This window comes from Euwallacea fornicatus, chromosome 1 (assembly GCF_040115645.1).
Source record: "Euwallacea fornicatus isolate EFF26 chromosome 1, ASM4011564v1, whole genome shotgun sequence".
Lineage (NCBI taxonomy): Eukaryota > Metazoa > Arthropoda > Insecta > Coleoptera > Curculionidae > Euwallacea > Euwallacea fornicatus.
The window spans coordinates 692575-717052 of record NC_089541.1 but is presented as its reverse complement, the minus strand read 5'-3'; the positions used below and the strand labels follow the sequence as shown (position 1 = coordinate 717052).

General features: G+C 37.3%; 7 protein-coding genes across 7 annotated transcripts; 2 read left to right on the top strand and 5 right to left on the bottom strand.

Annotated features, from left to right (window-relative positions):
* Positions 1-436: 436 nt before the first annotated feature.
* On the bottom strand, positions 437-6116 carry LOC136344669 (tubulin beta-1 chain). Its single transcript, XM_066292384.1, has 3 exons — positions 5963-6116; positions 1422-2568; positions 437-1155 (listed from the first exon to the last, which is right to left on the bottom strand). The coding sequence occupies exons 1-3, from the start codon at positions 6017-6019 to the stop codon at positions 1016-1018; spliced, it is 1344 nt and encodes a 447-aa protein (XP_066148481.1). The 5' UTR covers positions 6020-6116; the 3' UTR covers positions 437-1015.
* Positions 6117-8517: 2401 nt separating this feature from the next.
* On the bottom strand, positions 8518-9991 carry LOC136350189 (nascent polypeptide-associated complex subunit alpha-like). The gene is made up of 5 exons (XM_066301710.1): positions 9848-9991; positions 9364-9465; positions 9131-9309; positions 8908-9081; positions 8518-8857 (listed from the first exon to the last, which is right to left on the bottom strand). The coding sequence occupies exons 2-5, from the start codon at positions 9446-9448 to the stop codon at positions 8636-8638; spliced, it is 660 nt and encodes a 219-aa protein (XP_066157807.1). The 5' UTR covers positions 9449-9465; positions 9848-9991; the 3' UTR covers positions 8518-8635.
* Positions 9992-11800: 1809 nt separating this feature from the next.
* On the bottom strand, positions 11801-13105 carry LOC136350117 (nascent polypeptide-associated complex subunit alpha-like). The gene is made up of 5 exons (XM_066301646.1): positions 12876-13105; positions 12647-12742; positions 12404-12582; positions 12181-12354; positions 11801-12124 (listed from the first exon to the last, which is right to left on the bottom strand). Exons 2-5 carry the CDS (start codon positions 12729-12731, stop codon positions 11912-11914), a joined length of 651 nt encoding a protein of 216 aa, XP_066157743.1. The 5' UTR covers positions 12732-12742; positions 12876-13105; the 3' UTR covers positions 11801-11911.
* Positions 13106-13376: 271 nt separating this feature from the next.
* zetaCOP (COPI coat complex subunit zeta) lies at positions 13377-14582 on the top strand. Its single transcript, XM_066301681.1, has 4 exons — positions 13377-13528; positions 13587-13832; positions 13891-14115; positions 14235-14582. The coding sequence occupies exons 1-4, from the start codon at positions 13511-13513 to the stop codon at positions 14280-14282; spliced, it is 537 nt and encodes a 178-aa protein (XP_066157778.1). The 5' UTR covers positions 13377-13510; the 3' UTR covers positions 14283-14582.
* Positions 14294-16323, bottom strand: LOC136350080 (guanine nucleotide-binding protein G(f) subunit alpha-like). The gene is made up of 7 exons (XM_066301613.1): positions 15649-16323; positions 15421-15595; positions 15268-15365; positions 15038-15213; positions 14828-14981; positions 14578-14770; positions 14294-14523 (listed from the first exon to the last, which is right to left on the bottom strand). The coding sequence occupies exons 1-7, from the start codon at positions 15819-15821 to the stop codon at positions 14335-14337; spliced, it is 1158 nt and encodes a 385-aa protein (XP_066157710.1). The 5' UTR covers positions 15822-16323; the 3' UTR covers positions 14294-14334.
* A 498-nt stretch (positions 16324-16821) lies between these two features.
* Sqor (Sulfide quinone oxidoreductase) lies at positions 16822-19415 on the bottom strand. Its single transcript, XM_066301814.1, has 6 exons — positions 18986-19415; positions 18605-18935; positions 18354-18554; positions 17749-17958; positions 17510-17696; positions 16822-17459 (listed from the first exon to the last, which is right to left on the bottom strand). The coding sequence occupies exons 1-6, from the start codon at positions 19081-19083 to the stop codon at positions 17143-17145; spliced, it is 1344 nt and encodes a 447-aa protein (XP_066157911.1). The 5' UTR covers positions 19084-19415; the 3' UTR covers positions 16822-17142.
* Positions 19416-19755: 340 nt separating this feature from the next.
* On the top strand, positions 19756-23452 carry Mcm3 (minichromosome maintenance 3). The gene is made up of 8 exons (XM_066301809.1): positions 19756-19957; positions 20014-20335; positions 20401-20531; positions 20586-20824; positions 20873-21066; positions 21116-21972; positions 22578-23008; positions 23064-23452. The coding sequence occupies exons 1-8, from the start codon at positions 19889-19891 to the stop codon at positions 23260-23262; spliced, it is 2442 nt and encodes an 813-aa protein (XP_066157906.1). The 5' UTR covers positions 19756-19888; the 3' UTR covers positions 23263-23452.
* The last annotated feature ends 1026 nt before the right edge of the window (positions 23453-24478 follow it).

Here is a 24478-nt window from a genome sequence, read left to right as displayed (position 1 = left end):
TTATTCCGAAACATCCTCCATTGTAACTTTAATGGATTTGGAACATGCGCACTGAGCGTGATCCCGAAACAATGCAGACGATAACAATAAGGAAATCGACATGTTGCGCAATTAAATTTATGTGGTGTGACTCAGACTTCGGAAGAATACAAATTATGCGATGATTCACTGAGCGTACGTGGAGGCCTTAACAGGTTATTGATCGAATATGCAGCATTTATCATGCATTGTCAGAGGAAATATAAATGAAAATCCTTATTGGAAACAGTGTTTTTCGCGTTAACAGGTTGTAGCTGAAGAATTTTCGATCGAGCAGTGTACTTCGCGCCGTTGCCAAAACTCTCGGATAATCGTAGATTCGACCGCACAATATTGAAATTGTGGCGGAAGGGCCTCGTGGGGTGGTTTTCTATTTCTGAGCGCAATAAAACACAAATTTTAATGTATAAAAAAATTTAATTTCAATTTTAAAAGCTTTAAAGTGAAAAAAACTGCCAATCAATGAGAAGCTTGAAATATTACAACGTTGGCAACGTTGTAATATTTCAAGCGGGCGAGGGAATTAAAAACGGCTAAATTTAATACAAAAAAAACTCGCATGTATTATGATTTCGAGCAGTGTTTCAATGCCTATTTCCCTGAACATAAAATACGCAAAAACAAACATTAAGTGAGACTGAGTTCGTTTTGCTGAGTTGATTTTAATTAAATACAAAAAAACTTAGCAAAACGAACTCAGGCTCATGAAATAATTTTTAGGGAGGGAATGTCCGAAAGTGTCAAAGAAACATGCGAAAAAAAAATTACAAATTATTATTTGTAATTTAATCAGAACTTTAATAATTTTTGGATTGTGATTCAAAAAAAATTAATATCTTTAAATCACAATAACGAAACGAATTTAACTCTTTCTGATTAAACTCATTTCATCACGAATAAAAATTATTCTCTGATTATTTTTATTCGTGACTACATTTTTCCGATTAAAAAATCGGAATAGGAAGTTGAAGAGTATTTAATTCTCGTCAACTTCCTGTTCCTGGTCTTCGTCAAATTCCGCGTCTTCGTCAGCGGTGGCTTCCTGGTATTGTTGGTATTCGGACACCAAGTCGTTCATGTTGGATTCAGCTTCAGTGAATTCCATTTCGTCCATACCTGCACAAGTTTAAATAAATGTTATTGAAATTCGAAAACCGACATATGTAGTAAATTATGTATTATAATACGCAAATCGAAAATTCCACATAGACGCCGTTTTATTTGACACTTTTAAATCGAACGCGAAGTCCAGAGATGTCTCCAACGTGAAATTCAGACTTTCCAATCAAAACGGCGTCCACCTGTCTGAATTCTGCCCTATGGCACTTTAGTCGAACTGCTCGACCTTCTTCGAACCACACAACAGGAAAGTTGCAACTTACCTTCACCAGTGTACCAATGCAAGAAAGCCTTTCTCCTGAACATAGCGGTGAACTGTTCGGAGATGCGCTTGAACAATTCCTGGATGGCGGTGGAATTACCAATGAAAGTAGCGGACATCTTCAAACCTCTGGGAGGAATGTCACACACGGCAGTCTTAACATTGTTGGGGATCCATTCGACGAAGTAGCTGCTGTTCTTGTTCTGGATGTTCAGCATTTGTTCGTCGACTTCCTTCATCGACATTCTGCCTCTGAAGACCGCGGCGACGGTAAGGTAACGTCCGTGCCGGGGATCGCAAGCTGCCATCATGTTCTTGGCGTCGAACATTTGCTGGGTAAGTTCGGGAACTGTTAGGGCTCTGTACTGTTGGCTGCCACGTGATGTCAGAGGGGCAAATCCGGGCATGAAGAAGTGGAGACGTGGGAATGGAACCATGTTGACTGCGAGTTTACGTAAGTCGGCATTTAATTGACCCGGGAACCTCAGACAAGTGGTCACTCCGGACATGGTTAACGAAACTAAATGGTTCAAGTCTCCGTAGGTAGGGGTGGTGAGTTTCAAGGTTCTGAAGCAGATGTCATAGAGAGCCTCGTTGTCGATACAGTAAGTCTCATCTGTGTTTTCAACAAGTTGGTGCACGGATAGGGTGGCGTTGTACGGTTCCACCACTGTGTCGGATACTTTGGGCGAGGGGACTACAGAGTATGTGTTCATAATCCTGTCGGGGTACTCCTCCCTTATTTTGGAAATTAACAAAGTTCCCATACCGGAACCGGTACCACCTCCCAGAGAGTGTGTCAGTTGGAATCCCTGCAGACAATCGCAGGATTCCGCCTCTTTGCGGACGACGTCCAAGACCGAATCGACCAATTCGGCACCCTCCGTGTAGTGACCTTTGGCCCAGTTGTTGCCAGCACCGCTCTGTCCGAAGACAAAGTTGTCAGGTCTGAAGATCTGTCCGAAGGGGCCAGATCGGACGGAGTCCATGGTGCCGGGCTCCAGGTCGACCAAGATGGCACGGGGTACGTATTTGCCTCCAGAGGCTTCATTGTAGTATACATTTATTCTCTCGAGCTGCAGATCGGAGTCGCCGTGGTAAGCGCCAGTGGGGTCGATACCGTGTTCATCAGAGATGATTTCCCAGAACTGGAAAAAAAATATATTTAAGTTGTACAAAGATGCAGCTAAGAGAGAAAGAGAGTAAAATTTTTGGTGGAAATTGAGACGAATTGCTAGCTCAAAAAGCCAATGACGCACTTTCTATTTGTGTTATTGGAAAAATTCGTTTTACGATACAACCTCACATTTGACAAGAAACTACTGTAATTTTTAATATCATTTGGGGGCTCAAAAAGCGTCCGGCGCCCCACTGAACAGTTTTGACGTTCGGAAAATCGAAAATAATAAATTTCGTTCAAGAACCGCACCTCATCTGATGTTGAGCAACAATTTCGAACGCAGTTTCCAAAAATAATTGACAGCTCCTGCATACTGGCAATGTGAAACAATTTGCAACTACGTTCCAAATTTAAAAATTGTTTTGCATTGATGTAAGAAGTTTTAATTTCAACATTTTATCACGTTGATTTTGGCATGTTTTTAAGCGTGCATTTTTTATTTTTTCCGTTTTAAGTGCAACTAGAAATTGGGAGTAATCTAATCGCAAAAGCTTTCAACCAGCGGTTTTCGATAGTGCCTCTCAGAGGTTTTTTTTTTTTTATTTCAAAATGTCGATATGCGAATTTTTCAATAAAAAGCTACGCAACAGACTTTTTTTTAAATTTAATTCTTAGGGTGTATCATGACGTCACCCTTAAAAGAAACAAGGCCAAAGACGACGTCGCCGAACGGAATAGAGGACTGCTAGATCTCAACGGTGAACAACTCAACCTACGTCAACCGCCAAATTTATCGATTCAACAACGAACGTCCCGAAAAAAGTGCGTGCATTCAACCATAGTATCATTCCCCCGGGCACAGTTGGGCCGGATGACGTCAGCCAGCGACGAAACAAGAACTAGAGGCTCAATATATTAAGTTCCACTGCAGGACAAAACCCCGCCCTTCAAAGAGTTTTGTCGCCAGGCTGACGAGCAAAGGTGTGGCCCCCCAATCGATAAGTCTTTTTCCGGCCGAGTCTATTGATCTCCGCCACTTAAAACATCCCAATTTATTATTAGACCCACAAGCTCCACTATGGAATCCTACACATGGCGTGTACCTACAAGGCCAAGATAGACAGCTGAAAAGTTGCCGCGCCCATCATAGAATGCATACACCACCATGAAATTAATGTGTAGTTGAGCGCAAATTCAGGTAAAGGTCCCTTGCAAATTTGTTTGCGATTCAAGTCACTGCTATATATAGACAAGCAGTTGCGTCACCAATTAACGACATCCCGTTTATGGTTAAGCGAGTGCAGGATTGAGTAAGTGTAGTCTGCCCACTGGAAAATAGATCATTGCAAACTGGTATGCTGTTTCGATGGTTGCAGGAAAAAAAAAAGCAACTTGAGAAATCCCTCTGCGACTTGAATTCGATTTGCTCTAGATAAGGACAACTACAAATTCTTGGAATTAATAAAGTGAAATGTGGCACGAATCGGATCATTGTTATTTCTAGAATTCGTGCATACTATTTATTATCGGGGCTCGACTAGACATGCGATGAAACGCAGACACGAATGAACCCTCCTCACAACACTACTGGAATCTATTACTTTCTATTCCATTTTCCCAACTTTTATCTCTAACAATAACTATTATTAAAGGTGAGGCAATCGCGATATCGCCAATGACAAAATAAAGGATGATTTCAGACTAATCTAAAATTGCCGGAAAACTCATCGCTCGTCAACAAGAAGGCGACCTTTCCAATCTACTGTTATCTCACCGTATAAAGTTTGTTTCTCCATTTCATAAGGCAAGAACGTATTTTTAGGAAAATGTAAATAGACGAAGAGCAGAAAAACCTCAGGTTAAAATTAACTGTCACCACGGTCCATCGGCCTCACCATGGAGAAACATGATGGGAAGTGTCTTATGAAACTTTCTTGTTGCAGTGGATTTTTTACGAGAGGATGTTGAACTTTGCAGTCGCCACCGCACAAGGCCAAGGAAGGAATCGCTGGACTGAAGAAAATGGAATAGATGCGCTCCGGTGGCACTGAATGTTGTTTTGTAACGGAAATTGGTCATCATCATAGGCACAATAATGTGTCCAATTTCGTTGGGTGATGACCACTTTTACCAGCCAATTAATGGTACAGTTATAGCATGGGCGGCTTTAGCTACTACTGAATGGAATGTACAAGCAGCGGCGTGGAAGTGGCACAACAATGATCACGTTGACCACCGGCCAAAACTGACATAAAAATACAACTGTACCTTGATTAGCTCAATAACAGTAGCATACTGAATTTCAGTTTTATTCACTCAGGTTGGTTACGAGGCGCCCCTTTCGCAGGCCCAGACCTAGCAGAAGTATTAAAGAGGGTCATTGTAGAATGTTGTCAAACGACACATTAATTTTTCCACTAGATTTTCTATGAGAAACGCATTAAGGGAAAAAGGGCAACATTTTATCAAATTGGGGCGAAATGGGAACAACTGCGAACGTAAAAAATAGTACCAAGGGAAAAAACTAATCACTTAACCGCCCTGGCGCATAATGGCATTGGTCATTATGCAAAATTAATGCTCGCATGAGAAGGAAAACCTTATGAGCGCATTGCACAGTGGTGCCAAACGTCTAACAAATTTTGTTGCTAAATTTTGGCAAAAAGAAAAATTTTAACAACTACGGGTTAAGAATATTTCACTGTCTTTGTTAGGCTGGTTCAGAATAAAAAAAAAAAAAAAAGAACGAACCTTCACACACACACAAGAGGTTTTATGTGTACACATTCACAACGGGGCTACATTACCCGCTATCTAAATTTTAACCAAAAAGAGGAAGAAAAAGGAGAGTAATTACGGAACATTGCCGAACTAGCACAATTATAATAACAAAAAATAAAACCACCTAACAAAAATGCACAATAAAACCATAAACCCTTCTTTTTGCACTCGCACACCGATGGAAAAAAAGAATTGATTCACCCAAATTCCATGGTTTCAAATAAATAAAGGGCCCTCCTGGGTTGCGTATTGATCGTGATGTCATCCCCGACGGCCAATGGGATTAGAAATATTCAAAATTAGACCAATGAAAAGCAGGCACGCCGTACGTTTACTGACGCCAAGAAACCGTTAACTTCCACCGGCTCGAATCGCGTATGTGGCCGACGTTATCAGAACGGTTAATAGGTTTTAACAGAAATTCTAAGCCGGGCGTGCCGGTTTCGCGAAAAATACCATTTTTTTTAACACAAAAATTACAATTTTTAATAAGAAAAACTACCGGGAAGACAATTTGTTAACGCAAAATCAGCTCGACTGGCTGCGGATCGAGGTCATCGTCACGGCGATGGCCGTTAGGCGAACTGGCTTCGATTTTCCGGCAAAATTCGACATTTCCACACAAAAAACTACACACTTACCTTAGCTCCAATCTGGTTTCCGCACTGACCGGCTTGGATGTGCACGATTTCCCTCATTTTGTATATAAAATATATAAATGTACAAACTAACTAGAAAACACAAACGTCGAAGCCAATGACTTTCTTGTAAATGCAAAATGGCCGCTGCCGGGACACATTTATATACCGTCTCCCCACCTGCGCAGAAGGCAGCACCGGCCGGCGGATCTCGCTTGATTCGGGTTTACATCTACGGTTTAAAAAGTAGGGCGGTGCTGTTTATGCCAATCCGATTCTTTTAGGTAATTATTACTGATGAATAATTAGTTTTACACCTTCTGATGATTTATCATCAGCAACAAATATAGGCAAACTAGCGTATGAACAACAAATTGGTCGACTATTGCCCCGATGCACAAATGAACACAGAGCAATTGCATGTGACCCCTGCGATTAGCGAATTATTTTAGTTATTAACTAAATTTAATTGAGATGATCCAATTTAATTAGTTTTTTTTGTCTAATCACTTGAGTGGGTAGATTAAAAAATCATCCTTTTATTAGTCATTTCTGTAACAATAATTGCAGAGATAAGTTTATATTATGGAGTTTAGGTACCACACCTCTGATTCCTCTCGACTCATTGCCATGTTGATCAGCTGCGGTTAAAAAAATATTATATGAAGTTGAGCTATTATTTCTACATGATGTGCAGCAGCTAAGATCTGAAGACTATACTTAACATGACTCGATAAGGCAAAGAAAAATCCAGGCACGAAGGATTCCTGTTTCGATTTGCGAGGTAATACCTATTGTGGTTTAACGTGAGAGAGATCAACAAGGAAATCTACCAAATATAGTCAATTATTGGGAAGTTTTCCGAGGAGAAGCAATGAGCTGGTGTAGGTCCGCAGTGCCGTTCTTTTTGAATAATTATTCAAAATTAGCCCTTTCTTTCATTTTCTTAGCAATTCTGCAGATACTCCCTTATATGGCTTTCCGCAGGGATTCAAATTATTCATATAAACACGCAGTCTGTAGGTAGTAGGTGTCACTGCCCACATAAGTTAGAATACACTTAGAAATACTCCTTCACGAGTACAAAAACATTAATGCAAACTGGCTAACGTGTTTCCTATTCTTCGCCGTTAATCGAGGACGTATTTGCACTCCTTGAAACCATTATGCATTATTAACTCCCAATTTTAATAATTATATGCTTATAAGAGAGAATTTGTAGAACAAAGTACTGTTAGCTAATATATGAGCAATTTTGGACAACCATATGCATAGATTTTACACCAATGCATTTCGCGAAGATTTCTTAACCACAGGAGCCAAATAAGTAAACAGTACCAAAAGAAGACGCAATCCCATGGCGTTCATTCATTTTACACCCATGTGATGGTATTGCGTGAGTTCGAGCTCACGTGAAAGTGCACGACACTCGTAATAATCGAAAATAACTGGTCAAGTGGCAGTACCGTACTTCGGGCATCATACTAAGGCCGTATAGGTACCAGCATGATTAGTATGTAGCAAATTTAAAAATAATTATTATGTCGTTTGTCAGACGCTTTTTGCTCACCAGTTTGTCGAGAAAAATAAATGATTTTCAATCTAGAATAAAGTTCAAAATCCCAATGAAATCCCACTTTTTAAATACATAGTAATTTGGTGAAACGTAGGACGAAAATTTATTGGTTTATTGTCAGGGTCCCTGGTGGCTGTATAAGCCGTACCTGTCCGGACCGATAAATTCGAAGTTATCCCGACCATATGGTCAACCCACATTTCGAGATTAAAAACACTTTCAGATGCCTTATTTGGCGATGCCGACGCCCGGCATCCTTCGCTGAGGTCACTCTGGCGTCGGACGGTTCCCATATATTGTCAAGTATTCTTTTCACGATGGTTGCTCGCGATGGTAATACGGGGAAGTTATATAAAGTAAATCTTCAATAAACCATTAGTAAAATGATGTTTTTGTTCCCTTTTACAGTGAAGAGGCTTATAAAATTGAGTACCTAAAAACCGCAGATTTTCCCTAGTTCCGTTTGTTTGGCAAGTGATACCAAAATCAAAGCTAGGCATGCTCAAGGAGAAATGGTTCGAAACTGTACATTCATTGCATTCGGTTTAGTATACAAGATATGTCTTTACTCATAGCTCTACTAGTTATGTTTGATCCCCCATTTTTTTTTACTAGCTTAATTTTCTCCTTCTTTCTGTTTACAATTAAACTTCTTTGAGTTTGCCTAGGTTTTTAGGACTTGTTCTCCACATGCACTTCGTTTCTCATTAAATATGTTTTTATCACTTATTGAAGTTCAGCTTCGCATTTTAAAGTGAGACTAAGGGCTAAATTATTAATACGTAGTGTGTCGTAAAATTAACAAGGTAATTGCCACCAGTACGTCGAAATAGAAACTCGTAATTTCTGCGAGTCTTAGCTCTCACGATAATCCTGCATTATGCCTGAAACACAACAAATTTTACAAATGTTTAAATAACGCAGATTCACCACTTTCTCAAATTTCTATTTTTAATAAGTGACGGTTAAATAAAACCAATAATTATCAATGCTCAAATCGTTTTATTTAATGACTTTAGATGCATCGCTAAAGGTCAACTTAAATTCGTACGTCAAATTTTTTTTCCTTTAAACTAAAATTAATAGAACGGTCTTCGCGCTCACGTTGTAAGCTCCATTATCGCGTTCACTATGTCGTTTTGATTGTTCTTGAGTGCCTTTATGGCCTTCGGCTTGCTGACGTTGGCCTGTGACATAACCAGTTCGACGTCCTTTTCCTCCACACCAGTTTCGTCCACGTCCTCGTCCTCATCAGACTCTTCAGCGATGGGAGCTACTGAGGTTGTAGTAGTTCCAGCAGCACCATCACCCGCAGGATTAACCTTTAAAAATACCATTTAAATTTATAATTTACTCTAAAAAATTTCAATACCTCTTTGAATTTCTCAGCAGCAGCCACTTGAGCTTGTTGAGACAGATCTTCAATCTTGGCTTCTCCAAAAACAATGTAAGTGTCGCTAACAGGATTTTTATAGACATCAGGCTTGTTAATGACAAAGAGGATGTTTTTGGATTTGCGAATGGTTACTCTGTTCACTCCTTGAACCTACAACTCACCATTTATAAACTACAAAAAACGAATAAATATGACTTACAGGTTTTAAACCAAGCTTGGACATAATCTTTCTGGCTTTTTTCTCACCTCGGGACTGTTTGGCCTTTGAGACCATGTCAATAGGCAGGCCTGTTACAGAAGATCCTGTAAAGGCTGCAGCTGTAGCATTTGCTGCTCCTGCATCTTCCAACTCAGGAATTTCCTCATCAGAATCACTGTCTTAAATTACAAAAAGAAAACTCCAAAGTCCTTTAATAAGGATTTTAAACCTACCAGTTGAGGACTCAGCACTCTGCTCTGGTTTTTCAGGTTTTGGCTCCACAGGGGCAGATTTGTCAACTTCAGTCAGTTCAGGCATTTTTAAAGTGTTTCGGACTACAAGAATGGTTGAATTAGCTCTAGTAGAAGGAGCGAATTTTAAGGCTATTTTGTTACTATTGCTAACTTCAGACTGCCAAGAATTATATCACGAATCATTGAGATTTCTAATGATGTAATATTTGCGAAACCTTGGTTTAGAGTCATCATGCGAATTAAGGAAAGCCAGATCAGTAATTCTGCATTAAGGTCTAATACTAATTCTATATAATGGAAGGTTGAGGTCGGGAATTATCGATCGTTTTATGGCCGCTAAATAGGATATAAGATACAAAATACTGTTTGTGGTATGAAGGAAATAATTGTTCGGGAGCAGCCTCGGTGTTAAAATATCGAAAATAATTAAGATGGATTAAATAAAATGAAAAATTAAAACTACCTGATGAAATTCGATGAAATCGGCGAACTTTTTTGTTGATCCACAAATTTGAGAAAGAGGGTGTATAAATTGGAAAAGAAAGGATATAGAAAATAATAGTCGAAACTCGCTTGTGATTGGTTGGATGTCTTGATTTGAAATATGACACCTGCGCAATATACAAAAATGAGCGAATTGCTTGCATGCCGGGACCATAGACCAACAGCTGATTTCTATGCAGCATTGCCACATTATTTAATTTCTCAAAAAAGACAAAGAACACTCTCACACACAAACTTAATATTTAAAGGTGTAACAAGGTTCAGAATCACTGGCTTTCATTATCGCATTAACCATTGGGGCAATTTCATCTCAAGTGCAATCCTTGGCAACCAGGATTACTTTACAGTTCGCTGGTAATCTCTGAAGGAACATGATTTTTAGGAACTTACGTAGGTTTGTATTGTAGCTAGAAGACTAACGTTTTGAAGATGTGCTGGTTTCCATTGTCCTAATTCTTTTCACATCAGTAATTTGCTGTGTTCTGTTTCTTTAAATTCCTGGAAAACTTAATGTAGCTTGGTCATCATTCCAAAAGTGTTTTTGGTCTTAAAATATGTGTTAACTAAACCGTGGGTTAAAAGTTTAGGAAAAATAATAATCTGTAATGAACAAACAAAATTCCATCGTTGCCATTCAGTTGACAGTGAATGGTTAATAAGGAAACCTAGGCAATGTCAAGTCAATGTCAAGTGGCAACCCCAACCTAATTTTTAAGTGAACAAAAAATTATTTTCCAGGGTTTCTGTGGCGTCGTCCGAATCTTATAGGTATATTACTAAGTATTTTTTTCACATTAGTAATGCAGGAAAGTTATATATGTAAGCACTTATTATTATAAATGTTTCATGTAAAGGTAGGGTTGTCAGAGTTTTTGTTTGATAATGGAAACACCTCAGGGAAATTCGTTAAATAGAGGATTGATAACACCATCCTTATTTTATATTTTTATAGGTACAAATCATTTATGACGACGTTCAGAAACGAAAATTGTTGATTTATTGATGGCTAAAATATCCTAGAAATATCCCCCTACACACTTTCATGCCTTCTCTTTAGAATTTTGCATATGACATACAACTACAAAAAAACAATATTAAATTATTGTCATTGCCTTGCAAAAACTAAAAATTTTCTATAGTTTTTTGGGAAACCATACCAAAGCTAAATAGAGGGATGCATCAGGAAACACTATTGAAAACTAGGCTTTCCGTGCCTTCAGTTTAGTTTATAAGACTTTTATCTGTTCACTGATGGATCTACTAGCTCATACTCAATTCTCAGTTTACCCATTAGCTAAGTTTTCTTGATGATTTTTCCTTGGTTTTTTTTATTTTGTTGGTTTACAGCCCAATTTCTTTTGATTTCAGAACTTATTTGTGATAATACAACTCCTTACTAGTTGCGTAACTTTTTCTCTAATTATTTGTGTTTATTTCACTAATTTAAATTCAGCTTCACAAATTAGAGGAAAAGTAAGAACCATGTATGTACCTTTATGTACCATGATGTACCTTTAAATTTTACTTCAAGCTAATTGCCATAGAAATTTAGAAATAGAAATTCTTGGCTTCTATGGAGACTAATTTGAAGTTTAAGTTAGTGGAACATATAAAAGTTTGGCCCTCCATTCCTAGTTACAGGTTTCAGAATTTTCTCTTCAGAACAACAAAAATTAGATCCACCAACATGATGTTTAGAATGAGGGGGAAATAAATTGTAATTCTTAATCTTGTAAAAGGTATAATATTCAACAAAAATATGTATTGCCTTGTCTTAATCCAAAGGAGCTGGGGACAAAAATCTTCTATTTTATGTGAAACATGAGAAGATTTTCAAACATTTATATACCGATAAATTCAGCAGTTAGAAGGTTTTCTATTTTTAATAAGTAGCAATTAAACTCAATAAATATCAATGCTCAAATCATTTTTATTGTTATAGGTACATTGCCAAAGACCCATTTAGTTTAGTATATTAGAAGTTTTTTTCTTGAAACTAAAATCAACAAAACCTCCTGCAGGCTCACATTGTGAGCTCCATTATCGCGTTCACTATGTCATTTTGATTGTTCTTCAGTGCCTTTATAGCCTTTGGTTTACTGACGTTGGCCTGCGACATGACCAGTTCGACGTCTTTTTCCTCCACCCCCGTTTCATCCACATCTTCGTCTTCGTCGGACTCTTCTGCGATGGGAGCTACCGAAGTTGTCGTAGTGCCCACAGCACCATCACCCGCATGTATAAAAACATCATTAAAACTATTAATTCACCCTTAAAAAACAATTCAAATACCTCCTTCAGTTTCTCAGCAGCAGCAACTTGGGCTTGTTGAGACAAGTCTTCAATTTTGGCCTCTCCAAACACAATGTAAGTGTCGCTAACAGGATTTTTATAGACATCAGGTTTGTTAATGACAAAGAGGATGTTTTTGGATTTGCGAATTGTGACTCTGTTGACTCCTTGCACCTAGAACTTACCATTTATAAATTGCAGGAAATTAGGAAAAATTGCTCACAGGCTTTAAACCCAGCTTGGACATAATCTTTCTGGCTTTTTTTTCTCCTCGAGACTGCTTTGCTTTTGAGATCGTGTCAATGGGTAGGCCTGTTATAGAAGCCCCTGGGAACGGTGCTGCAGTAGCATTTACTGCTCCCGCATTTTCCAACTCGGGAATGTCCTCATCAGAGTCGCTATCTTAAGTAAATATATAAATGTAAAGAAACATTTAAAAACCTTTTATCAGGAATTTTAACTGTACCAGTTGAAGACTCTGCGCTATGGTCTGGCTTTTCGGGCTTCGGCTCCATAGAGACAGATTTGTCCACTTCAGTTAGTTCAGGCATTTTTTTTTGCACTAAATCAATTAAAATTATTTAAAAAAAATTTTTTTGGGGGGGGGTGCGTAAGTATGGATAGGTTGATAGGGGTTAAATGGCATTTAAAATGAAAAATACAGTTAGTTGTATGAAGAAAGTAGCGATACGGACCTGATTTCTATGTTAAAATCCTGAAAAGTTCAGAACGATTAAATAAAGTGAAAAATTAAAATTGCCTGACGGAATCGGCGGAAACGTTTTGTTGATACATAAATTCAAACACGATACGGTATACATTAGAAAAGGAAGCATATAGAAAATAATGGCCAATCATCCCTCGTGATTGGTTGAAAGTCTAAGATTTAGAAATATGATGGTTTTGTTCGTGCAATTGTAAAACTTATTATCGACTATGAAGATTTTGCGCAATACAATATATGAACGAATTGCTTACCTACTGGGAACAGAGGACAGCTGATTCGAAAGCAGCTTTGCCAGATTTTCAATTTTCCATCGGAAAAGCACAATAACTTAAAAACATTGACTCATGAACTTAAAAGATATAAAAGGAGTTTGGTTCAATTAGTAAATAAAATTATTTTTATGTGATAAAACATATATAATGTCACCTTTTTAATTTATAATTTGTAAATTACAAAACTAATTATCGAAAATTGGCAACATTGCGTCACTGACATTCCATCACAATTGACGTTACCATTTGTTCATTTGTGTACGTGTTTTTCGAAAACATTTTCGACCCTTTTCAGACATCCCTTAACCGAACCAAATACCGCCCTATCGGAATGGAGGGCTCACTTTTAGTAAGTTAACACCCATATTTAACTACTCTTACGATTGAATACGATAACTAAATTTAAGGAACCCATGCTGTACACCGTAAAAGGTATCGCAATTTTGGATAGCGATGGTAATCGAATTCTGGCAAAATATTATGACAAGAATATATTTCCCACGTCGAAAGAGCAAAAGGGCTTTGAAAAGAACCTTTTCAACAAGACCCATAGAGCCAATGCTGAAATTATCATGCTGGACGGGCTGACTTGCGTCTACAAGAGTAATGTAGACTTGTTCTTTTATGTTATGGGAAGTTCTAATGAAAATGAGGTAATCTTCAATATATTTTCACTTAAAACTGTTTCAAGAGTTATATTATTGCCTCTAGTTGATTTTAATGAGCGTGTTAAACTGCCTCTATGACTCAGTAAGCCAAATTCTAAGAAAAAACGTAGAGAAACGAGCAGTTTTAGAAGCTCTAGATATAGTAATGTTGGCCATGGATGAAATCTGTGATGGGGGAATTATAATTGATGCAGATTCCTCTTCAGTTGTGTCAAGAGTTGCTTTAAGAAGCGATGACATTCCTATAGGAGAGCAAACAGTTGCTCAGGTAACCAATGCCATACACTCACTATTTTGGTGAATGACTGATTTTTCTACTGCAAACAGTATTACCTAGTTTTGTAGCTTTAAAAGGGTTATTCACTAATATAGAGGTGTTGTTTATAGGTCTTTCAAACTGCAAAAGAACAGCTCAAATGGTCCTTGCTTAAGTAAGTTTTTTATTAAAAAAATTCCATTTATATTTAATTATAATAAACATGTTTTCTTAAAACAACGTGCCAGTGATGTTTTTTAGTATAATTTGTCTAACACTCTCAAATACTTTTCTGATGTTGTTTGTATCTGTGGCCACAGTAAAGTGTACATGCACTTCTCTGGGAGGTAGTTCTTCGTTTATATTATAGCCAGGCACAAATCCTACATTCTCAATCTTGACTGGAGCAGATGTGATGCTCTGCAACAAGAAGATTTAAATTATTTTACTGAAATTAAACAATATATGTGTTACCAAAACTTTGTGCCTCATAAACAGCTTGGCCTTAACATATTCATCCTTCCCATCCCACTCCTCTTTCTTGCCAGGGACATAATTAGCATATTCGGGAAAGTACAACTCCATTTTGCGATGTTGCTCCAGGATTTTTTTCTTCAGGAGATCCTGTTTGTTAAGGAAAACAATAAGTCCAGCCTCCCTCACAAATCTGTATATTGAAAATAAATTATAAAATGTGTTTTACTGTTAGTTTTCAAGTATTTACTTGCTTTTATGGATATCATTGAGTAGGTCAAACGCTTCTTGCAGACGATTCTTCGTTGGGTCTTCCCTGAGGTTTTGGTCAAAGTCACTGGCGCTTATTAAGAATAAAATCGCTTGTATACCGTCAAAGACCTGAATCCATCTTTTACGATGCCCTAAAATGCAAAAAAATTAATATAGGTTTTTTTTTTGTTAAGTGTCTCACGTTCACCTCTTTGTCCCCCAACATCATACATCCAAAAATGTGCTTTGCCCCCCTCCAACTTGGACAAAGGCACTTCGAACTCGATTCTTGAAATACTTTTAGTCTCGACGCGGCAGAAGAGGATGTCCTGACTGTCTGGGATGTAGTCGGGTTGCCTTATTTCGTCGATTTTGTTCAGAAAGCTTTACGACGTTTCGGTTTTGACATGAAAAAGTTGTGTTTTATTCAATACTTACTGCTCAGCACTATCTATGAGTTGAAATTCATTTGAACGTTGGAAAGTTTCTTTGACTCCTTCGTCTGCCCAGGCGATCTTGACATGATCAAAGTATTCCTTATGCAATAAAAAATCTTTCAATATTTAACTTTTGAGGTGACCTTATTCTTACTTCAGTGTATTCTTCAGGTTGCTTCGGCCCAAGATTCAAAATGTACTTTACTGAGTTCTTTGATTCTTCAAGTTTTACTTGAGTAGGAGGGTCGATTTTATCCATGTTATGTAAGATATCATAGATTGATTCGTGTATGTTTTGTTTAATGTTGGGAATGTGCATTCTCCGGTCTCTGAAATATCCTTAAGATTTAATGTCCAAAACCTTCACATTGAAACGACTTACTCATCAGAAAATCCGTTAATATGCAGTATTCTCATCTGCTTGATAATGGTGGTTTTTCCTGATTCTCCAGTGCCCAAAAGCAGAATTTTCTTGGTGTCGACGAACACTTCGGTATACTTCCTGGCCTCATCTTCGCCTGGGATTACTTCTCGACGACGGCAACATAAAGCCATAATGCGTGTTTTAAAATTAAATCGCTGTTATTTTTGTTAACTCTGTATTAGCTTGTGAGAGGATTAAAAATGATTATCAGTGTATTAGCAAAAGTTATTTGACGAGAAGTAATTTAATCTTATCAAAGCACATGATTAGTGATTTGATTTTTGACCCATACATGGAGCTTAAAAAGTGTATTGATGAGAGAGTTTAAAATTTTGGTCATTGCATATTTTTCAAAAAGGGAAAAGGACCTCCCTGAGAAAAGTACACGAATTTATACCACGCCAGAGTACCACAAAAACTGAATCACCACAACCAAAGAAACTTGACTAAAATTATCGACACTAAAAGTTTTCTTCCCTCATGCGACTAAAATTGAATAAACTGCTGTTCGGGCTGTAATATTTACAGGAGAGTGTATATGAAAATGTTAATTGTATAAACAATGACTTGTTTATCGAGCAAAAAAAGCAAACAAATACGGCAAAAATGTAAATTTAGATTGTAAAAATGAGAAATAACTATGAAATATATGAGGAGTTCATCGTGCTTTTAGGGAAAGTATCGCTTTTATAGATTTAAAATGAGATGCCAACAAAAAGTTTAAAATGTGTATGCTCGGTTACCCATACGCTCAATAAATTCTAATTTCACAGATATTAAAATCAGGACAAATTATTTCATTTCAATTAAAAATATTAATAGTTTCAAATCGTTCGTAACTTCGCATAGTCTTTTTGTTGATTAGTGCTATCCGCCTTTTTATCAAGAAGTAGTGATTGAAATTTTGTTAATTTTATAATGTAAAAAGTAGGTTTTTCTTCATTAATAGCTGCACAAAGTGAAGGAGGCAGATAACTATTAAAGATTTTTGGACATGCATTGAATGAATTGAGTGTTTGCAAGTATGCCTCAAAAGAAAACAGCTGTGAATTCTTGAAATTCCTAATGCCGCTATCTTGAGTCAAAATATTTACTTTTAATTCTTTTTATCTATTGAAAAAAGCACAAGAATAGATGGAAGACACGTTTATTATCGTTATTTTAAAATACATAATTAATACATTTAATGGTACAACTTTCTAAAAAAATACTATTCAAATATAATAACATTGCAATCAAAATCTTATTAGTAACTCCGTATAAAGAAATATAAACAATTGTAAATATGTGTTAAAAAATGGAGGGATCTATAATGGGAATATTAAATTCCTAACTAAAATATTACACAGCATTAAAGCTAAATACAGCATCCACAGCTCAAAATCCCCCACCCAAACTATCGCGACCACATACACGCCTAGCAGATACATTGCCATTACACAATTTATTTGTCTAGAATTGCTTATCCCTGCCGAAATGCATAATTTTTCTGAAAAGCGCGGGTCCGTTCCAGTATCCATTCATCATCAAAGTCCAGTAAATTGTGGGAATTACGTCTTTCTTCAAAAGAAACATTGACAATCGCTCTTTGTCCTGACTGAAGGGAAACGTTTCCAAGGGATTCAAATCATAATCAAACTCAGCTAATATGCACTTATCATAACTGGTTACTAAAGGACATGAGGCGTAACCGTCATAGGTCAAAGGCAGGTCTTTCTGACCTTGCATTACTGCTTGCAAGTTTTTAAAAACGACATGAGTTTGGGCGGCTGCAATAGATTTGTTTACAAAGTGATTCATGTAGATGTAAATGAATTACCTGCTGCAGCTGCGGTTTTAGAGTTCGGAGAAGAGCTGCAGTCGCCTAAACCAAACACATTGGGGAATCTTACGTGCTGCATTGTTGCCTTGTTCACCTCTACGAAACCTGCAGGGTTTGTCAAATCTTTGTTGCTGTTTATTGCACTGATAGTGGACATTGGCGGAGAGACATGTAGCATTGAAAACTGAAGAAAAATTGTTGAAAGGTTCATTAAGAACTTTTCATTTTACTCTTACTGATAAAGTATTTTTTTGCTCAGGCTTATCTAGGTTTTCAAAAGTGGCTTCCTTTTTGTCCCCATCGACAGAGATCAAGTTTGTTCGATTATTTACTGTAATATCCCTTTTGTGGCAAAGCTTTGTTAGGGCATCAGCATACTTTTTTACTCCAAAGATCACAGGCAATGACGTGTTATACATGACTTTAACATTGTCACGTTTCTTTTCCTTGAAAAGCATATCAACAATAAATTATACAGGTCAGATAAGTCACAAGTCATAATACATTTATATATTATGACCTCAAACTATAGCTCAAAACGCTTCCAAATTTCAAAAATTTGAACGTCCCGCGTAACCGTTTGAGGCCTCGATTTCTCATAGTCAAGGTCAGAATTAAACGAACACAACGTCGCTAATAACAAGCCTAAAACTTAATCTGTTATTTTTCCGTATCCAGGCTTCGCCTGGACAATAATTATATTTATTATACGCCATTAAACTAAATTCGAGAGATTAATAATTGTTGTTTGTTTAATATGATTTATTGCTCAATATTCCTGGTACAAAATAAGATTAAGTGGATTGCCATTATAAGAAATTCCTAGTAAAAATTTTCTTACCTTCCTTAGATAATCATCAGTGAGATAACAAATTTTTTGAGGGGCCCCAGGACATTTAATTGGGGAATTTGGGAAAGTGAAAATTGCATTTCCAGACTCCAGTTTTTGCAAAGTTGAAAATACCCCTTGTGCATACTTTGGAGAGTATATAGAACACACCCCAGAATTTTTATTCTCCAGAGCTTCCACTAGACCTGGAATCTTTAAATCGACCATCACCATGAATTTTTATCAATGCTTGTTTTCCAAACCTTCTCATATCGTTGGACGATCCCCGTAGCCACTACCAAATAATCATACCTAATTTCGTCTCCTTTCTTTGCCCTAACAAGGTTATTTTTCAAATCAAACTCAATAGCTTCATCTTTGAGCCAAGTACAATTTTTCGGCAATACATCTCCCTCATTTTTTCTAGCGTCTTGAATTTTTTTTATTCCTCCCCCCACAAGAGTAAAAAGGGGTTGATAATAGTGATCATCACTGGGTTCTAACACAATTAGGTCAGTTTTTTTGAGGCTTCTAGAAAGTTTGGCAGCAACGGCACACCCGCCGGTGCCCCCTCCTACTACTAGCACCTTGCAGCTGTGTTGAAGGTCAGTTAAGGGTGATTTTGCAGGTAGATATACCGTTACCTGTGTCTGTTTTTGAGGCTGCTGGATGTGCAAATATTTCGATTTACTAAAATTGATAACAGTTTCGGTGACAACGTTTTGTAACTTTGGGAAAACATTTTTTATTTCGTTTCTTGGGACGAGATGACACTACGGAATCTGTTTTTTAGAGTATTTGGGATTCTTTCACTTGTTCCTGTTTGTTGACGGGAAAATAAGAAAAAAACTAACGTTGCCAAACGTTTAATTACTTTAGAAAGGTGAAATGTCATAATTCACAAAAATTCTAATTAAGCTGTTCCGCTTAAATTATTAAATCAAAAAAAGTACGAGGCGATGGAAAAGGAAATCTGGCGACGTCGAGGCGAGGCGAGGCGGTTTGTAGCCAGTTTGCACACTTGTTATCACTAGTAGATTGTTATAAGTTGAACTTGAATAAAATTTATATATAATTGAAAAATCGTATTATTTAATATCCAAACCATGAAAAACCTTCTTGTTAAAGACTTGAAAACTAAAATCCAGTTTAATAATCGTGGTTTTTTTAATTCCAAAAGGAAATTTTTAAAATTGAATAACGTCAAAGCAGCAAAAGTAAAATATAAACTATGCATAACGAATTACTTCGTTTATCATATTCCATAAGCCCAGTTGCAACTCTTAAGGTTTTTTCTTGTGAGACAAGTTCGTTTACCAATATCACGTGGCCGAACTACAATCTGCACATGCGCTTGGCGTAATAAATAAAAAGGAACAATTTTATTTTTGACAGACGTCAGTGTAACCTTATAACCTCACTTTTACTGGATTTTGGCGCCAAACTTACTGTTTACCATTATTCCGAAAAACCTTGTTTCCTCCGATTTCCTTAATTAGCAGCTACGATTGTTCTCTAAAAACAATTAAAACGTATCACAAGTCAAAATGGCAGACTCCCACGAGCAAGATATACGTGAAGCTCAAAGCCAGTACCAAGATTTCCTGGATGACGCGGTAAGTTCTTTTCCTAAACTACGATCACTTCCACAAAACTCTCTTTGAAACCCCAGGAGGATCAGGGCAAATACACGACGCTGATAAAAGAAATGATAGACGATAAGAGCCGGCGACTGGTAGTTAATGTAAATGATTTAAGGAGAAAAAACCCCCAAAGGGCAGCAGCCCTGTTGAACAATGCGTTTGAAGAACAGCTCGCTTTCCAAAGGGCTCTAAGGGAGATTGTCAACCAGATCAATTACGAGTATGCAAAAGAGTGTGAAGAATTATTTATTGCCCTTGAGGGCAGCTTCGGTAATAAGCATCTTACCCCTAGAACATTGACTTCTCGGTATTTGGGTAATTTGATTTGTGTTGAAGGAATTGTCAGCAAATGTGAGTCGAGTTTATTATTATACATGTTGGTATATATGTATAAAGTATATATATCACACACTTAGGTTCTTTGGTTTACCCCAAATTGGTCAGAAGTGTCCACTTCTGTCCAGCAACAAAAAAGTTCATGGAACGCAAATACACTGATTTGACGTCTCTAGAGGCAGTCCCTTCATCTGCCATTTACCCTACTAAAGTAAGACGCATTTTTAATTTTGGAAATCACCCCAATATTTGGAAAAATGTATAGGATGATGAGGGTAATACCCTGGAAACAGAGTTTGGGCTTTGCCAGTACAAGGACCATCAAACCATCTCTATTCAAGAGATGCCAGAAAAGGCGCCTGCAGGGCAGCTGCCTCGGGTGATAGATGTAATTTGTGATAATGATTTGGTAGATGTCTGCAAGCCTGGAGACAGAGTACAAGTTGTGGGGAATTTCCGGTGTTTACCCAATCATCAAGGAGCATTTACCAATGGTGTATTCAGGTTTGTCTTAAATAAATTTTATTCTTTAATGCATTAAGTGACTTTTAGAACAATAGTGATTGCAAATAATATAAAACAACTGAGTAAGGAAACTACTCCTTTGATATCCAGGGAGGATGTGCAGAGGTGCAAGCAGTTGGCAAAATCCAATAAAAATATATTCAATTTGCTGTCCAAGTCTTTGGCTCCTTCGATTCATGGTCATGAATATGTGAAGAAGGCCATATTATGCCTTTTATTGGGTAAATGTTTGTGCTATATAAAATTGTTTTTGATTAATGTTAGATATAGGTGGAGTGGAGAAAAACCTTCCCAATGGCACACGCCTTAGAGGGGACATAAATATCCTTCTAATTGGCGATCCCAGTGTTGCTAAATCTCAGCTTTTGCGATATGTGCTGCATACAGCCCCTCGTGCTATTCCCACGACTGGCAGAGGTTCTTCAGGAGTGGGTTTAACTGCCGCTGTTACTGTCGACCAGGAGAGCGGGGAGAGACGATTGGAGGCCGGCGCTATGGTCCTTGCCGACAGGGGCGTGGTGTGCATTGATGAATTCGATAAAATGAGTGATATAGATAGGACTGCTATTCATGAGGTTATGGAGCAGGGCAGAGTCACTATTGCAAAAGCCGGCATTCATGCCAGTTTAAATGCCCGGTGTTCAGTATTAGCAGCAGCCAATCCAGTATATGGAAAGTATGACCAATACAAAACTCCAATGGAAAACATAGGTCTACAAGACTCTCTACTATCTCGATTCGATCTTCTCTTCGTCATGTTAGATACTGTGAATGAATTTACCGACTTAGAAATATCCGACCATGTAGTTCGAATGCACATGTACAGAAATCCTTTGGAGCAAGATGGAGAGGTACTCCCTATGGGTTCAACAGTGGATATTTTCAGCACAACCAACCCGGATGAAGACGAATTGAGACAAGTGCCCGTATACGAGAAATACGACGTGCTGTTGCATGGCAATAGCCGCAAGAGAACCGACAAAATATTAAGTGTGGATTTTATGAGAAAGTACATTCATTTCGTGAAGATTTTGAAACCACAATTGACCGATGAAGCTTCAGAAATCATCGCTGAAGAATACTCGAGGTTGAGGTCGGAGGAAGTCTTGGAAAATGATGTCGCAAGGGTGAGTTTGTATTTGAAGCTCATGGGTTCTCACCATTTTGTTGGTTTGAGTGAAATAGGGTTATATGATGGACAATTCGATTGGGCCAACTAATATATTTAATTAATTGCTAATTTAATAACGAATCCATGGTTTATCAATATCTCAAAACATGCCTAAAATTCAAAATTTCAAATATATTAGAACAATGGAGCAATGTTTCGCAATTACGAATTTCTTTTCATTGCATGGCGTTTTTAATATGTTTTTTTTATCGAGCATACTACATTAGAGCGTTCAATAGCTTTGGTAAAACCGTAATATTTTTAATAACTGCTCTTTAACACTTAACAAATGGGATTTACCGAAGCAACATTCAAAGTCTGAATTTGTCCTTCTAGGTTTCGCTAACCAAACAGTTGGAAAGCGCTACTAAACATACGCAAAATTCTCTTTTTCACATGTTTTAAAACTTCGTTTTTGGCTTTAAGTCAAAATTTTTTCACAAATAAGAGATTTTGTCATATACTCTTTAATAGATGGAGATTTGCAACGTATTTTCTTTTATTTCATGCTTTATAAACTGATTTGCCATGTTATTTGCATCTCTCACCTTTTGCCCTCAGACGCAACCGGTGACGGCCCGTACTCTCGAAACAATGATCCGTCTTTCAACCGCCCACGCCAAAGCCCGAATCTCCCGTCTTGTGACCGCAGAAGACGCTCATGCTGCAATCGAACTAATCCAATACGCCTATTTCAAAAAGGTATTGGAAAAGGAGAAAAAGAGGCGAAGAAGAGGCAGCCAATCGGAGAGTGACGAGGACGACGACGATAATGATAACCCTAAACCGAAGAGAAGTAGACAAATCAACGGGGCAGAGTCTGAAGAAGAAATTGCGTCAACTCAAAGCTCTACTAGAAGTAGGAGAGGCGCCTTGAATGGCACTGCAGACATGGAGGTGGCCACTGAATTACCTTCTAGGGACAGTGGGCATACACAAGACTCAAGTGCTATGGAGGTGGATGAAACGCCAAGGGAAATTTCTCAGGATAGGTGTGGTTTAATTGCGTTGTTTTAAGGACTCAATAATAATTATGGAAAATTTAAGATTGGCGACATTCAGAACCCTACTAAATAGGGCCTTCCAAGAGAATAGGACTCAGGCTTTAAGTTTGGCGAGAGTCGAGGAGTTTGTGAACAAGGAGAATGGTACTCCCTATACGCAAGGAGAAATTAAGGCTGCCATCGAGAAGATGTCCGAGGAGAATCAAGTAATGCTGGCTGATGGAATTTTGTTTATTATTTAATTTTTTTAAGTTTTAATGTAAATTAAGTAAAAATCTTGTCTTTTGTTTTATTTTTAGTAAACTTAAGGGCAAATAACTAGACAAGACATAATGTTTTAATCTTATAAGTCTAATGAATTTTAAACAATTTCAGTGTCCTAAAAATAAGCTTTTTTACAAAGAACAATAAATACACTACTTTGAGTTTAAAGTTAATATCTAGAACTGATTGAACCTTAATAGTTATAAAGTGACATAACAGGAGCATTCGAGAAATTAAATAAACAGCCTTCAGCAAAAGGCAGAAATCTCCTTCACATTCATATTTTTATGTTGTGATGAAGGAGAACTTATATTTGTGGACGAAAGTTCAGAAATTTCAGTAGATATTTTGGTAATTTGTAATTATGTATTTATTTAATAATTTGAGAATGTCTCGAGCAAATCTTTTTAAAACATCCATTGATTAGTTACAAATAAGAAAACATGATAAAAACAACAATAAGTTTGTTTATTAGTAAAAAATTATGCCAAAATAAAAAAACTTCATTCTTACCGCAGGACAAAAATTTGGAAACCTTAGACATCTTTAGTATTCTTTAAATGCTTTTAGCAGTTGATTGCATCAAAATAATTTTAAATTTTATTAAGAGATTAGCCTAGGTGAATCCAGGTACTTCCATCGTGATCTAATACTTTCTAACATTCATTATATATCCATAAAAACTGTCCAACTTAAACTGAGGAAGATGGGATTCTTCGGAATGAAAGCAGTTAAAAAAAGCACTGATATAAACAAAAATGGAAAGGACCTCTTATCGTTTGATGGAAAGTGTATTACCTGGTCAATTCAAAAATAAAATTGTGTGTTGTAGAATGATGAAAGCAAGTTTAACTCTCAGAAGCCATCGTGGGGTCACACAGGTCCCAGAAGTTCTTTAAATCGCGGCAACATAGACTCAACAACTTGAGCTAAAGGAAATATACGATGTCGTTGGAAACGTTTTGATTCCAGAACTGAGAACAACTAATATTTTCCTTAAATATCGCTTCCTGCATAAATCAAAATTAGGGCTATCGAAACATGGTCACAAATCTATATTTTTGCGGTTTGTAACATTGGCGACGTTGTTGATGCAGAAATTAGTTGTTTATTGTATGACTACATACATATATACCAAGGAAAGAAGAAAAACGTAGATAAATCGCTGGATAGTTAGAGATTAGATTAGACCGC